The sequence below is a fragment of the Fukomys damarensis genome, unplaced genomic scaffold, assembly GCF_012274545.1.
Source record: "Fukomys damarensis isolate Sample0158 unplaced genomic scaffold, DMR_v1.0_HiC HiC_scaffold_32, whole genome shotgun sequence".
Classification (NCBI taxonomy): domain Eukaryota; kingdom Metazoa; phylum Chordata; class Mammalia; order Rodentia; family Bathyergidae; genus Fukomys; species Fukomys damarensis.
The window spans coordinates 37,992,890-38,008,999 of record NW_022900944.1 but is presented as its reverse complement, the minus strand read 5'-3'; the positions used below and the strand labels follow the sequence as shown (position 1 = coordinate 38,008,999).

At 42.6% G+C, this 16,110-nt stretch overlaps 1 protein-coding gene across 4 annotated transcripts in view; it reads left to right on the top strand.

Moving 5' to 3' along the window:
- The first annotated feature begins 9,274 nt into the window (after window positions 1–9,274).
- The window catches only part of Wdr59 (WD repeat domain 59), an 84,474-nt gene continuing 77,638 nt past the window's right edge, over window positions 9,275–16,110 (top strand). For all 4 annotated transcript variants that reach the window (XM_010644398.2, XM_010644396.2, XM_010644397.2 and 1 more), the window contains exon 1: window positions 9,275–9,408. In XM_010644398.2, the coding sequence (XP_010642700.1) occupies window positions 9,355–9,408 (54 nt within the window). In that variant the 5' untranslated portion in view covers window positions 9,275–9,354. The remainder of the gene's footprint in view (window positions 9,409–16,110) is intronic.

Sequence of the window (16,110 nt, the reverse complement as noted above, 5' to 3'; positions counted from 1 at the left end):
GTTAACCCCTTCGGAGCCCCGGGGTGCCTCCGGGACGGTGACGCCCGGGCGGTCCCCGCCCGCCCTCGTCTGGCTGTGATCCGGTTGGCCTGAGCTACGGGGCGTTGGCTACAGAAGAGAGACATCTTCCCAAAGCAAGCACGAAAGTGGCTAATTATTCGAGGGGCGCCACGTAGGGGAGAGGGACGGCGATGGTTCGAGGGGTGAGGAGGAAACACCAGCTAGAAAGAAAATCAGTCGATACGCCTACCTGGCTCTGAGGGTCACTAGTCTAGCTCCCCTCCCGGCACAAATCTGCCCCTACAGCACCCTCTGCTGGACGTGCGTTCTTTCTTTCCGTTCCCCATCCAAGAAGCCCCCCCCCAAAAAAAAACACCAGGAAACTTAGCTTTTGAGGGGGAGAAAGTGGGCCGTTTTGAAGCAAAACAGTATGTGGGGGCGCTTTGTGAACTGGGGCTTTGCTGAGAACTTCCTAAGCAAATGGGTTGACTCCTAAACTAAAATGTAATCCTCAAAATCAATAGGTGTAGAGCCGGGCGTGGTGGCGCACGCCTGTAATCCCAGCACTGGGAGGCTGAGGTAGGAGGATCGCTGTGAGTTTGAGACCAGCCTGGGCTACATAGTGAGTTCCAGGTCAGTCTCAACTACATAGTGAGACCCTGTCTCAAAAAACCAAACAAAACAAAATCAATAGATGTAGGATAAAAGGTGAGAAGATAAAAGCATGGAAATAGAATATCGCAGCTAGAACTGACTTTAGAAATTCCTCGTCCAAGGCAGACCCCTTGTTTTATTTATCGTGTGTTTGGATATACACCACAAGTCAAAGGCACAGTGAACATGAAATATTTGTTGAGCAAATCTGCATTTTGCAACCCAAAATTACCTTTCCACTTCAGCCCCTGTTTTTCTCACATACGCACCTTCATTCATTCATATTCATTCATATTCAAAAGAAAGGGGCTGACCTGTGACAGGTATTAATTGTTCCACTGTGACCAAATTGGAAAGCAACAAGAGCACAGTTATTTGCAAGCATGGAGTGCTCAGAGGTGAGCAAAAAGCCCCGCAAAAGGAAGTTAAGAGTTTTGTATAATAAATCAAAGTAGGAAGAAATATTATCAGCCAATATCCAAGAAATTATCTGTGAATACCTGAATGAGGAGTTTGTACACATCTGAAATCCAAATGAGTGCTCTGAAGAAAAACTAGAAAAACTCTGGTATCAGAAGAGGAACGGTTCAGTACGGTGCAGAAAAAAAAAAAAAAGATACCAGATCCCATAATGGGTAGATCTCTGTTGGAGAGATAAGCGCACAATGACTCATGTCATCCAAGTAGTTTTGCTTTATTTGTTCATTCAACACTTTTTAAGTTATTTAACAAAATATTTATAGTCTAATAAGCATCAGGTACTGTACTAGATTATAAGATTGAGGGTGGAAAGACAAATGTAGTCCCTATCCTTATAGGATGCCAGAAGACCATTTCACTCCCACTTGGATGGCTATAATCAAAGAGATGGACATTAACAAGTTTTCGTGAGAAGGATAGAAATCAGTATCTTCATACCTTGCTAGTGGGAATGTAAAATGGAGCAGCTGCTTTGGAAAACAGCCTGACTGTTACTCAAAAAGATTAAGACAACAATATAACCTAGTGATTCCACCTATAGATATATTTCCAAGAAAAATGACAGCATACAGGAAAAGAAAAACCCATGATTTATTTGAAATAGCCAAAAACTGGATACAAAGTAAATATCTAACCACTGATAAAAACATAAAGCAAGTTTGGTATATTAATACAATTGAATATTATTTGGCTATAAAAAGGAATAAAGTCCTGGTATCTACTACAAGATGAGTGAACCTTAAAAACATCATGCTAAATAAAACAATCTAGTAATTTTAAAAAGTGCACACTGTATGATTCCACTTAAATGAAATGTCCAGAGTAGGCAAATCCACTGAGACAGAAAGATTAGTGGTTACCAGAGCCTGGAAGAAGGCAAGAATGGAAAATGACTACTAGGATTTTTTTTTTCCCCCTTCTCTTCTCTTTTCTAATTTTGTGTGCATATTTGGAGAAGGGGAGGAGGTACTTGGCATTGAACCAGGGCCTTCACACTGAAGTACATTCCCAGCCCTTTTTATTGTTTTGAAACAGGGTCCCACTAAGTCCCTAAACTGTCAAGACTGAGCTCCACCTTGTGCTCCTCCAGCCTCACCTCAGCCTCCCAGAATGCTGAGCTAATGAATGTGCATCAGCACACCTGGACTACGTTTCTTTTTGAAAAGATAGAAATGTTCTAGAATTAGATAATGGTGATAGTTGTACTCACTTGAGTGACTTTTGCCCAATTGAGGTAGATAATATATTTTACATTTTAATGTCTGTGTCAGGTGTTATGACTTGTATCTAGATGTTCCCCAAAGCATCATGTACTCATAGGTGGGGCTTTTCAGACCTGGTTAGATCTAGGGTGTGTGATGCTAGGATTAAGAGTGCCCCACCCTGGGTGCAGGGGGCCACACCCAAAAGGCAGGTAACCTGGGAGGAATAAAAGGAGAGGCTACCGCTTTGCTGCTACTGCTTCTGTACTTGCCTGCTTTTCTGCCTTCCATGAACTGTTTTTCCTTTGCGATGCCCCTGTGCCACGCCACCCTGCCTTGGAGCTGGCCGACTACAAAGTGAAACTTTTCCTCCACAAACTGAGAGCTACCATAAACCTTTCCTCCTTTAACTTTGGTTGTCATGTATTTTGTCTCAGCAACAAGAAAAGTAACTGTGATGTCGGATAAAGCTAGATAGATATATAGATAGATAAAATGTGCACCCCATGCACCCTGAAAAGGTCAAGCAACCAGTAGACGCAGAGCTGGGCTTCTAAACTCTACAGTGAAAATGCTCATCATGGAATCTTCAGAGAGCAATTCTGTTCTCCCTGTATGAATTAAATGAGGCAACAGGCTGGCATGGTGGTGCACATCTATAATCCCACTTGGGAGGCTGAGGCAGGAGGATTGCCATGGGTTGGAGGTCAGCCTGAACTACATAGTGAGACCCTGTCTCAAAAATAAATAAATACATAAATGAATGAATTCAGTGACAAAGATTAGACTTAGTTAAGAAATTACACCTCTGGCCTAATGAAGGTTACCTACTACTAATGAAGGTTATCATAAACCCAGCTCTCTCACACCTGGCACCCTGAACATCAGAGCTCCTGCCTTGCAAAGGTGAGTCCCCTACTATCTGGAATATGATATCACCAAGCTAGGGTGCCCTGTGGAACCCTGCATGACAACCTTTCTCAGGCAATGCCCTTGCTATCTCCTTGTACAATTATGCAAATTACAGTTTTCTCCCTGAAATGAAAATATTAAAATAGAGAGTTGGGAAACCTCTCCATCCAGTATCTTCTTCTTCACTTCACCTGGTAGGGAATGACTCATGGCAAGCACCAGGTATCCGCCCAGGCCCACAGTCTCAGATAAGTTTCATGTTGTCATTTGTTGCATCAAGAGTCCAGTGTATTTTCTGGTCCAGTTTCTTGAGTTCTCAGTTTAAACTCTAAACTTTGAAAATTAACAGGTTACAGTCTGGAGGGTGCAGCTTAGTGATAGAGTCTTGTGTGCACAAGGCCCTGGGCAGTGGCAGGGGTTTTTTTTGGGGGGGTGCATTTTGTCAGTGCAAGGATATCCAATCAGAATTGACTGTAGCTAGATTTGGAGCTCTTTTGTTTTCACTTGCATGTTCTCCCTGACCCTGAGTGAGCTGCTTCGTGGCACTCCTTCAGCTGCAACTCTGGGTTAAACTGCCAAACTGCTGACCCACCTAGCACAACAGCCAGGAGAAAGAGCTAATAAAATTGCAGTGTCGCCAAAGTCCTTTGCAAATGTGTAAACTATGCTGCAAAGCCCCAGTTTTAAACATCCTCAAAAGAATATAAGTCTAGGGTTTGCACAGTTCAAAAAACAGGGGGAATGGCTCTTTGAAGCCTACTCCCGGCAGCAGTGGAAAGCTATGGTCTCCTCCCTGCCTGCGTCCAAGAGCCACAGGTTGGCAAGGATATCTCAAAGCCTTGAGAAAAGTCTCCCAGTGAGAAGCATCTTCCTAAGTCCTCTCAGAGCTCTTTACATTTGTACTGTTTTGCTTGGAAAGGGAAAATTTAAGCAGAGAAGCAACCAAATACACACAGCTGGAGGCTAAGCGTGTGTTCACATTCATAAATATTTGCTGATTGATGAAGAGGGAAATTATAAGTGGGACTCATAGCAGTCCAAGGTTCCTGATATAAAGGGACAGAGGTCTTAGCTAACACCACATTCTGCAACAGAGGAATCGAGGACTAGAAAGATAAACTGTTGTGTTCACATTGCATGGCTCACTGCTGCTAAGAGCCAGCCAAAGCCTAGAATTTCTGGGTCCGCTATGTACCCTATCTTCCTGTGCCTTAGCTAGTGAGTGACCCTTCTGAAAAAGACATACCAGGTATGGTAGTGTATGCTTATAATCCCAGCACTCAGGAGGCTGAGGCAGGACTGAGATTTTGAGACCTTATCTTAAAAAGATGGGGGTGCTATAGCTTGTTCAGTAAGTTGGAGTCTACTTGACCAGGGACCCCAGGTCCCCAGCCTGATTTATTACAGATTACCTGTGAATCTGAGGGACACCCAGAAGGAAAAGCAGCCAGCTAGCTCTCCATCTTGCTTCTGAGTTCCTACTTTTGATGGTAGTGTCATGTGTGGGTGGTACATAGCGTACGTGGGAGAGCGAAAAGAAGGGCTCCAGAAGACAACTGGGAAAGTGCTAATGCTCTTCCTCCCAAAATGCTATTCACATTTGAAAAAGAAAGCATTGAGAGAATACAGGGCACCAAGGGCTTGAAACCTGAAGTGCTTTTCCTACCGGTCTGTAGTCCATCAAAAGCAGATTTTGAAAACTAAGTAAGTATGAAAGAGGTGGAAATGGAAGAGAGTTGCAGAAATGCCCAGACAAGGGTGATTCTGCTGGTTTTGGCAGGAAGCAGACTATCAAGTTATGTGTAGACAGATGAAGCTTTGGAATATTTATAGCTCTATCTAAAACTTTATCCAAAACACAACTCAAACATCAAATCAGGGCCCGTCCAAATGAGCCCTTTCCAACTTCTCCAGAGGTACTTCTTACTACATCCTACCACACACCCTAATAGCCATGCCTGTCTATTCTCTAATTACTCATTCAGTGGAGTCATTGAGCCCAACTAGTCCGAGCCAATAGGCAAATAAGTATATGGCATGTTACATGAATTAATTTCTTCATTTATTCCACTGTGCTAGCATGAGTACACCTAGAAAATGTGACTTCTTTTCCCTTCTCCCTGCCTCTAAGCCTGGCTTGCAATCTTTCCCCTTTCCAGCCCTCTGAGCTGAAGCCCTTTTCTCCAGAGCAATTTTTAGTATTTTGTTATATTTGTTTTGTTTTGTTTTGGAGGTATTGGAGATTGAACCTAGGGCCTCACACTGATCTATATTCCCAGCCCTTTTATGTTTTTCATTTTGAACTAGGGTCTTGCTAAGTTGCCCAGGCTGGGCTCAAACTTGCAATGGCTCTTCCTTCCTTAGCCACCCAGAGTGCTGAGATAAAGGCAAGCTTCACCATACTCAGCTGTCTTTGGTATTTTGTGATGGAGAATTGGAAGAACACTGGGGTGCAGGAAGAAAGGCCGTTAGAGGAGGTTGGAGGTTAAGGATGGAGGAGTTCTTTTGTTGATTTTGAGATGGGGTCTTGGGATCTCACTGTGTTGTGGAAATGGTCTCAAACTACTGGGTTCAAATGATCTTCCTACCTCAGGCTCCTGAGAGCTGGGCCTATAGAAGTATGCCATCATGCCTGTCTTGAGGAAGAGTCTTATTTTTGTTGTTTTCTTGGTGCTGGGGATTGAGTCCAGGGAGCACTGAGCTAAAATCCTCAGCCCTTTAAATTTTTTTAAATTTTGAGACAAGTTCTCACTAAGTTGCCCAGGCTGGTCTTGAGGCGGTCCTCCTACCTCAGCCTCTTGAGTAGCTTGGATTACAGATGTGCACCACTACATCTGGGAAGGAGTATTTTAAGAACTCTGGTGTATGAGAAAATACTGTCGGTGGATGAGAAAGAAATTCAGGGTACTTTTTTAAGACAATGGCTGGTGATTCTGTATTTCCTTCTAAATGTAAAGAATTACAAGCATGGGACAAGGGGTTGGCTCAGTGGTTCCACCACCTGCCTTACAAATGCAAGGGCCTAAGTTTGATCCCCATTACCACAAAAAACCAACCAAACAAACAAACAAACAAAAAAACAAAACCAAAAAAGAATTACAAGCAAAGACCTTGAAGTGTTTTTAAGATGACTATTGGTTGCACAGATGGGGTCCTCTGGACCTAGGCAGCTTTCCAGAGTTTTGTTTTGTTTTATTTTTTTGGTACTGGACTGCTGACTTTATATGCTATTTGCATTCATTCATTCATTGGACAAATATTATCAAGCAACCTGTATATGAAGTTATCATGCAAGACCCAACAAAATGGACCTGGTTCTCTGAAAGCTTGAAAATATTAAATAAAAAAAGACATTGAATTAAACTGTGATCTGGAATCTGAAGTAAAGAAACACAGTGGTATGGGGGAGAGAGAATTTGTGAACAGCTTTATGTCTTTGGAACTTATCTTGCTCTTCACACTTTAAAGTCTTTATTCATACTTTTTTTTGATAGTGTGTCCTGTCAAAATCTTAAAATTATTCTGAAAAGCTCAAATGTCACCTTCAAGATGCCATTTTAGGTCTTCCATTTAGACTATTCCCTCCTGACACATTACTCCCCAGTCTATTATAATACATGGTTCATTCTGCCAAGTAGATACCTATTGTAGAGGGACAAAGTGTTCCAGTTTTCCTGGTACTGAAGGATGTTCTGGGATGTGAGTGCTAAAACCTGGACAGCCCTGAGCGAACAGGCTGAGTTGATAGTTACCCTAGTCTGGGGACAGGTCTATATTCTTTTTAAAAAAAAATATTATTGCTATTATTATTTTTGTGATACCAGGGATTCAACCCAGGGACACTATCACTCAGCCACATCTCCAGCCCTTTTTAAATTTTGAGATGGTTTCACTAGGTTGCCAGGGCTGGGCTTGAATTTTTGATCCTCCTATTTTAGACTTCCTAGTAAGTGGGATTACAGGACTGTGCCACTATGACCAGCAATATCTTCTTTACATCCAATATTCCAGGAAGAAAGGGGCCAATCCTTCTCTCTATTCACACAATGACTTACACATAGAAATGGTGGTAATATAAACACCAACAAGAATAGATTGCACTTGAACATTTGGGATATTCCAGGCTCTCTGCAAGCTCCTTACAACAACCAAATAGGTCAGGAATTTCCCTTCCTATAGGGAAATGGAGACTAAACCAGTAAATCCAGCATTTGAGAGGGTGGGACTGAAGAGGGGCCTTTATCCACCATACTAAAACAGTGGTTCTTAGCCTTTTTTTTTTTTTATCTTAGCCTCTTTTTACACTCTCAAAAATTACTGAAGACCCTCAAAAAGTTTATGTGGGCTAAAGTATTGATAGTAACTATTAAAAATTAAAACTGAGAATTAAAAAGTATTCATTGTATTTAAACATTAATTCATATGAACATTAATAATAATACATTTTCTTTGAGATGGGATCTTCCTAGGCTGGTCTCAAACTCCTGGACTCAAGCAATCTTCTTGTCTCAGATTCCCTCGTTCTGAGACTAAAGGCACAGGGCTTTAATACACTGGGCTTTAATAATACTTTTTATTTTTATTTATTTATTTTTTTGCCAGTACTCCGGACTTCACACATGCTAGGCAAGGACTCCACCACTGAACATATCTCAAGCCTTCTTTGGAAAAAAAATTTTTGGTACCGGGAATCAAACTCAGATCCTTGTGCTTGTGAGGCAGGCGCCAGAACCACTGAGCTAAATCCCCGGCCCAGGAAAAAAATTTTTGATGGCTGGAGATGTAGCTCAGTGGTACGGTGCTTACCTAGCACACATGAAGCCCTGGGTTTAATCTCTAGCACCACATAAAAAGATAAGTAAATTTTTTTTTTTTTTTCTGAGACAGGGTTTGGCTAAATTGCTCAGGCTGGCCTGCAACCTGTCATCTTCTTACCTCAGTCTCCCCAGTTGCTGCGATTACAGTTGTGAGCCATCGAGGCTAGCAATAATTTTTTGTTTTATTTTGTTTTGATGAGACAGGATTTTGCTATGTAGTTCAGACTGGACTTGAACTCACTATGTAGCCCAGGCTGGCCTTGACTTATGAAAATTCTCTGCTTCAGCCTCCTGATTACAGGTGTGCACCACTAGACTCAGGTAATAATTCTTTTTTTTTTTTTTTTTGTACTGGGGAATTGAACTTGGGCCCATGCACTTGCGAGGCAGGCTCAGGATCCACGGGGATCGAACTCGGGACCTTGCACTTGCGAAGCCGGTGGAACCACTGAGCTAAATCCCCGGCCCAATAATTCACTTTTAAATGAAAAATACAATATTTTCCAAAACCAAAAATATGCTAACGAGAAGAATAGTAAGTCTTTTAATCTTTAGTTTACTTGAAAAACAGGTGGATTCTCACATCTAATATACTCAATCTGCTTGATGTCCCTTGTAACCTCCAGAAAACCACTTCACATTGGGGAGAGAAGGTGCAAATAACTTCTTAGGGTAGAATTATGAAAACTGTTTTGCTTTTGCAGACCCCCTGAAAAGGTTGTGGAAGCCTCCAGGAGACCCTTTGGGAAGCACTGTACTCTATGAAAACAAATGACACGTTTAGACTTTTCAGAACCTGGATGGATGGCAGGGATCAGGACAAGACATTATCTTCGGTTGGCGCAAATATTGGGTTTGATCGGTAGAACAGGTCTGGGACAATGCTGGAGACAAGAACGACAGGACAGTGAGGACAACAATCCCTTGTCTTTGGCCAAATCTTAATCTGAGAGCTCTTCCTGGGTACTCTTGGCTGAGGTCAAACTGGACTACAATTCCCCGCAGCGCTCACGGCAGGGGGCGTGCCCACAAATTGGGGCGCGTGGGTGACTCAAATTGATGACGCAAACTAGAGGGGGCGTATTTGCGGTGTTGCAATTGGAAGAGATGGAAGAAGGGGAGGAGTCAATGATCGGGTCCGCCAATGGTGTGCGGTCAGACGGACGGGAGGAACGGGGCGTGGCTAGGCTGACTGGCGGGCGCCGCGGAGCTCTAGGAACCCGGAGCCGCGCGCGAGTCTAGGGGATAGGAGAGTGGCGTCCTCGGGCCGCGGTGGCCAGAAGAGGGAGATGGCGGCGCGATGGAGCAGCGAGAATGTGGTCGTGGAGTTCCGCGACTCCCAGGTGAGCTGGAGCGAGGAACGGATGGAGCCGTCTGGGCATGCGCTCTCCGTGGTTCTCCTCCCCCCGAGGTTGCTGTAGCCCACTAGGAGCGGGGGCGGGGAGACCCCCTGTCCTGGGCTCGGGAGCTGGGCAAGGGTGACCTGGAGCTGTCAGACTTGGGCACGCTAGGGGAGAATGTGACCTTTGGGGCAGGCACTGACAGGCTTTCGGGGTTTCCCGCGGGCGACTGGGGAGAGGGGTGCGCCTGGGGGCACTGAAGCGGAGATCGTGTGCGCGTCAGTGCTTATGGAGCCTTCCCACGCCCACGGTGGCGAGCGAGTAGTCTAGTCTGTCAGGCTGGGGCTGCGCTTGGCCACTTCGGGCAAGTTGTACAACTTCTCTGAGTTTGCTGCGTGGATTTAAGCTTGTCTCACAGGATATGGGGGTTGCAAAGTGCCCGTTTCAGCGCCTAAGCGATTAAGTTACTGATGCTCTGCTAGTGGAAAATACCACATAGTGGACAGGAACGTGCACTATGAGAATTGCTAGGTTCGATTTCAGGCTCTGTTCGCTAGTCAGTTTTCTTACCTGTACAGAAGATGGTTGTACCTGCCTTGCAAGATGAGCGTGAGAATTTTGTGAAATCACAGGTTCAAAACGTGTGGCATAGTGATGGGCACTATTACACCTTAAGAAATGTTAGGATTTTTACCATTTTTGTTCTTCTTTCATTATTTCATTCTTCGGTTCATTCTTTCTTGATAGTCTTACTTTGTAGTCTGGGCTGGCCTTGAACTTGCTGTATGTCCCAGGCTGGTCTCAATTTGAGATTGTCTGCCTCATCCTCTCTAGTGCTGGAATTACAGGCATGTGTCCTCACGCCCAATGAATTTGACCATTTTTCTGTACCTTGTCTTCTGTGTGCCAGGCCTTGTGCTAAACGATTTATCTAAAATAGTTAAATTTTTAAATTCATGAAAGAACCATGTAAAGTAGGTTTTATTCCTTTATTCCAAAAAAGGGGAGGCCCGTCGCCATTTGTCTGATCCCAAGTGACTTGGCTGAGGGCTACCATAATGTGGCCGACAGGATTGGGATTTGTACGCAGGCTCTGATTCCAGAGCGCCTGTTCAGCTCATTACACTACTTTGCCACTAGTGATTAGCTCAGAACTGTTGTACAGCTGTTCCACAGTGAAGACCATGACTCCTTCTCCAGGACTTAGGGCAGTGTCTTGGTGATTCTCTTCATTTATTCAACAAGTATTTACTGAACAGCTTCTGTACGCCAGACTTTTATTTGCTCCTTCAACAAGGCTTTATTGAGCTCCCACCAGTGCGCACTAGTTGTCAGCACTTAAATTGGTTTACACTGAGGGAAACCTGGATTACTGTAAGTGGGTGCTATGGTTTCTTCTTTCTAAAACCCCATCTTGTCTTTTCACCGTAAAAATTGATGAACGGAGGAGCGACCCACCAGTCCATTCAGTGGTGCCCTCTGAAAAGTAGTCCCCATGGATAATCTGACTGGCAGCTTTTGGATTAAGGGATCCAGAAGCACTTTTCACTGTCAGCACGGTATTTCTGAGGCCTGCTCTCCCAACTGAGGTGCCAGACTCCTAGGGATAAAGAACCATATGGCTGTTACCCTTATCGTTAATTGCTTTTGTGGGGACTAGGACAGAACGAAATAATGTATCATGTATCTGAGCCTGCTAGTTTGGAAGATACTAATCTGCAAACCTTTCAATTCACACAGAAACCCAGGTAGTCTCTCACCCTTACTTCTTTATAGAGATGTAATTGAAGAGGCCTGCAGAGAGGGTGCTGACACATATATCGGGATGCTATGAAGTAGGAGCGAATAATTAAAACTAAACAGCAGTTGTCATAGTAAGAGAACAAAGTAAATTGGGTAATTTAACTGCCTTGTGGGAGTTTCTGTTTTTCTGATTTTTCTAGTTAGTTGAAAGGGTACATCTGTAGTGTAAATTAGCGTGGATTTGTGGTTGAGTCTGGTGATGATTGGGAGGGATGGCAACTCATTTTATTAACTATGTCAATGACAAAAAGTTAGAACTCCTCATACTGTCTTTCTGCAAAGGGAAGCCAGACAATAAACTTTTCAAGAAACTTCACAACTTTAAAAAGTAATTTTATAAACTAAAAAATTGAGATTTTTCAGAGAAAACCTTACTCCGAAAGGTGAAACGTTTTCTGTAGTTTTTCTTTTGTTTTGTTTTTTGGTGTTTTTTTTTTTTTTGGTATCAGGGGTCGAACTTGGGTCCTTGGGCCCACAAGGCAGGTGGTGGAACCACTGAGCTAAATCTCTGGCCCTCTATAGTTTATATAATTGTAATTTACTTTATGAAACAATGCCTTGACTCACTCTTTAACAGAAAAGAACTTGTGCAGTTGCCAAGCAACTGCTCTGAAGCGATCCCCAGAATTAGTAAGTGCTAGCATTATAAGGAAACTTTGGGGGTCCTTGGGCCCACAAGGCAGGTGGTGGAACCACTGAGCTAAATCTCTGGCCCTCTATAGTTTATATAATTGTAATTTACTTTATGAAACAATGCCTTGACTCACTGATTAACAGAAAAGAACTTGTGCAGTTGCCAAGCAACTGCTCTGAAGCGATCCCCAGAATTAGTAAGTGCTAGCATTATAAGGAAACTTTGGGGTAACCTAGAGCAACACCGTCCTGTAGAATTTTCAGTGATGATGGAAGTGGAAGTAGTGTGACTGAGGCACTGTATTTTTAATTTAATTAAATTTTAATTAATTGCCATTTAAATAGCCACTCATGGTTAGAGGCTGCAGTAATGGAAAGTGCAGAGCAGAGGCTTGAGAAGAGTGAAGATTGAATAGTTTCCTCTCTCGAGGAAAGGTAAGGAGGCAGAATGTGTAGAAATGCAATAATGGGTCAGGCGTGTGGCTTTGTTAGAGCATGTACTTGGCATTTGTGAGGCCCTAGTTCAATCTCCAGGGCCAAAAAAACAAAAACAAAAAGAAAACTCCATCATGTGACTATTATGAGTAAGACAGGAACTGTGCACCTGTAACAGACTACTCAGTGTCTCCAGTCTGTAGTTGTGGGCTATGTCCGACTTGGGTATACAAGGTAACTGAACATCTTCTGGGACAATTCTTCCTGTACTCCTGCCTCTTACCTCCCTCCAGTCCTTCCTTCAAATAGCCACATTTTTTTTTGTGTGTGTATTTGTTTGTTTGTTTGTTTTTTGAGACAGGGTCTCACTATGTAGTTGAGACTGACCTGGAACTCACTACGTAGCCCAGGCTGGTCTCAAACTCACAGCGATCCTCCTGCCTCAGCTTCCCGAATGCTGGGATTAAGGTCATGCGCCACCACGCCTGGCAGCCAGTTTTTTTTTTTTTTAATCCAGGTTTGTTGAGGTATAGTTCATATACTATAAAATCCATTTGTTTGCTTGATAAATGTATTTAGTCATGTAACCACCACTGCCATTAAGATGTGGAACATTTCCATCCCCCAGAAAATTCCCTTTGCCCTGTGCAGTCACTCCCCTTCCCTTACCCTTGGTGATTGCTGTTAGAGTTTCTCCGACAAATGGTTCATACAGTGTGTAACCTTTTTAGCTTGGTGTCTTACACTTAGTCTGGTGTTTTTTTGTGTTTCTTTTTCTTTTTTGTGCCTCACCCAGTGCTTTTGAAGTTCATTCATATTGAACATAACAGTTGGTTCCTCCCACCCTATTTTTGTGGTAGTGGGGATTGAACACAGGGCCTTCACATTGAGCTACACATCCCCAGCCCTTTTATTTAAAAAATTTTTTGAGACAGGTTTTTGTTAAATCCCTCAGTTGTCCAGGCTGGGCTCCAATTTGTGATACTTTTGCCTCAAGTTAGAGTGCTCAGATTATATTGTGCACATCGCCACATCTGGCTTCAGGTAATTTCTTATATCATACTTCCCTTCACTCACTATTGGTTTATTCTAGTATTTCTCCCCCTCCTAGGGTGAGTATGGAGGTGCTATTTTGTTGGCTCCTGTATCCCTAGTGTCTAGAGTAGTACTTGATATACAACAGATGCTCAAATATTTATTAAATGAATATATCTTGAAAGTCAGTTATTGCTTAGTAATTTTAACAGGAATTAGAAAAAAGTATCTAATCATTTTTAAGTAAACTTTCATTTTATTTTATTTTATTTATTTTTTTGAGACAGAATCTATGTAGTTCAGGCTGGCCCTGAACTCACTCTGTAGGACAGGTTGGCCTCAAACTGGCAGCACCTCTCTTGCCTTAAGCCTTCTGAGTCCTGAGACTTCAGGGGTGTGCCTTGTGTCTGGTTAAAATAAACTTTTCTTGTGGAGTAGTTTTTGATTGCTAAAAAAAAATGTGAAGGTATGAAATGGGTTGTTTGTTTGTTTGTTTAGCACCAGGAATTGAACTGGGGACCTTGCACTTGCAAGGCAAGCAGCAGAACCACTGAGCTAAATCCCGGGCTCCTGAAATATGACATTTTAAAGCTGTTTGGTCAGCTGTTTTGTACAGTTTACCTTAATTGGGGTTTGTTTATTTTTCTCATGGCTAGCCTGGGGTCATAGGTTTTGGGAGAAGACCACTGAGATAAAGAGCCTTTCTTGTCACATCGTACCAGGGGTACAGATTACAGAACATGAGCATCATTGTTGACGCTGACCTTGATCACCTGACAGGTAGTGTTTGTCAGGTTTCTCTACTGTTAGCTTGTTCTTCTTGCCCTTTTCCCATACTGTATTCTTTGGAAGGTAATCTCTAGATGTAGCCACTGCTTAAGCAGTGGGGAGTTAATCTCCTAAATTTATTTATTCAGTCATTTCTTAGATCTGGATAGACTCATAGATATTTGTTTATTTTCCATTTTCATATTTACTTATTTTATACTTTGGAATATAACCCAATATTACTTAATTTTGTTACTGATATTGTTCCGCCTTTCTCCACTAGGAGCTGTTGTCATTGGCTGTTGTGTTCCTTTGACCTTTCCCTATCATTGTGGCTTTGTTTCCTTTTTAACTTTCTGTCTCAGTAAGATGCTCACTTCTCATCTTGTGCATTTCCTGACCCAATCTGATAATCAGCCATTTCTCCAAGAACCCCAGAAATTTATCCAATTTATCCCAGAAATCAAGACCTGGCACTGGAGCACATCTAATAGTAATTACTACTAGTATTATTACTACTATCAATCAGTACTTCTACTCTTACTACTATTGTTGCTTCTAGGCCCTCTCAGCTGACAGAATGAGGAAACAGATATGTGTACTAATCTCCCCTCTCATCTATAAATGCTTCTATATAGCATCTGTATCTATATTAAGCCGGGCATGATTTATGTTGGTATCTCCAGTTCTAATCTTTTGAACACAGGGGCAACTGTGACCTCCTCCTCTTGCTTTGCAGTAACCTCCCACTCCAGTGCGAGGAGCCTAACTCCAACCCGTTCTTGCTCCACTTACACAGTTGTTCAATTCCAGTGTACCTGTGCATTGGTTCCAGAGTTATCCTGTACTCCAATAAGAAGCCGTGTTACTTGCCAGAGTACAGTCCTACAGGGTTTTTTTTTGGTTTTTTTTGGTACTGGGGATCGAACTTGGGTCCTTGTGCTTGCAAGGCAGGTGCCGTAATCCTACGGTTTTTTGACTTGGCTTTTGCAGAATCCACTCATATTCTCACTATTTTTTTTGTTCTCACTGCCCTTTTAATTAGGTCTTTATTCAAAATGAGCTGCCCGCTGAGGATGTAGAGAGTGACAGAGTGACTGCTTCGCATGTATGAGGGCCTGAGTTCAATCCCTACCTCCAAGAAAAAGAAAAATGTCCAAAATGATTTGCTTTTTGAGTCCTACACAAATTTAAGAGTTTATGTAATAAGTTGCTTTTCTTATGTTTTTTTCTTTGTGTGTGTGTGTGTGGTGGGGGGTACTTGAGATTGAACCCAGGGGCTTTTGGTCTGAGCTATCATAGCCCTTAAAAATATTATTCATTTTATCACTTTTTGGTCTTTTGGTCAAGATCAAGTATAAACATTTTATTCATTTTGAGACAGGATTTTTGTTAGGGCCTAGACTGGACTTGAAATTGTGATCCTCTTGCTTTAGTTTCTCAGAGTGCTGAGATTATAAGCATGTGCCACCACACCCAGCTCTGTAGTCTAGTCTTTTTGTGAGTATGGGGGGGGCTCTTTTTTTATATTTATTTATTTATTTTTGGTACCGGGGATTGAACTCGGGTCCTTGTGCTTGTGAGGCAGGTGCTGGAACCACTGAGCTAAATCCGCAGCTCATCTTTTTTATTTTTTTAAACAGGAACTTGCTATGTACTCCAGGCTGGCCTTGAACTCATGGCAATTGTCCTACCTCAGCCTATCAAGGGCTGGAATTACAGGCATGCACAACTACATCTAGCTATAGTCTTGTCTTTATGAGGCATTCTTTCATGACATTTTAATATATTTCTCCTTAAAACATTTTTTATTGTGGAATATATCATACATATGAATGATCTTAGGGGCCGGAGATTTGGCTTGGTGGTTCCGCCACCTGCCTGGATAGCACAGGGTCTCCCAAGTTCAATCTCCAGGGCCAAAAAAGAAAGAAAGAAAAAAAAAGAGAATCAACATATGAATGATCTTGATACCATGTAAAGATGATAGTATGGGCTGGTGATATCTCTCAGTGAAAGAGCATGTGCTTA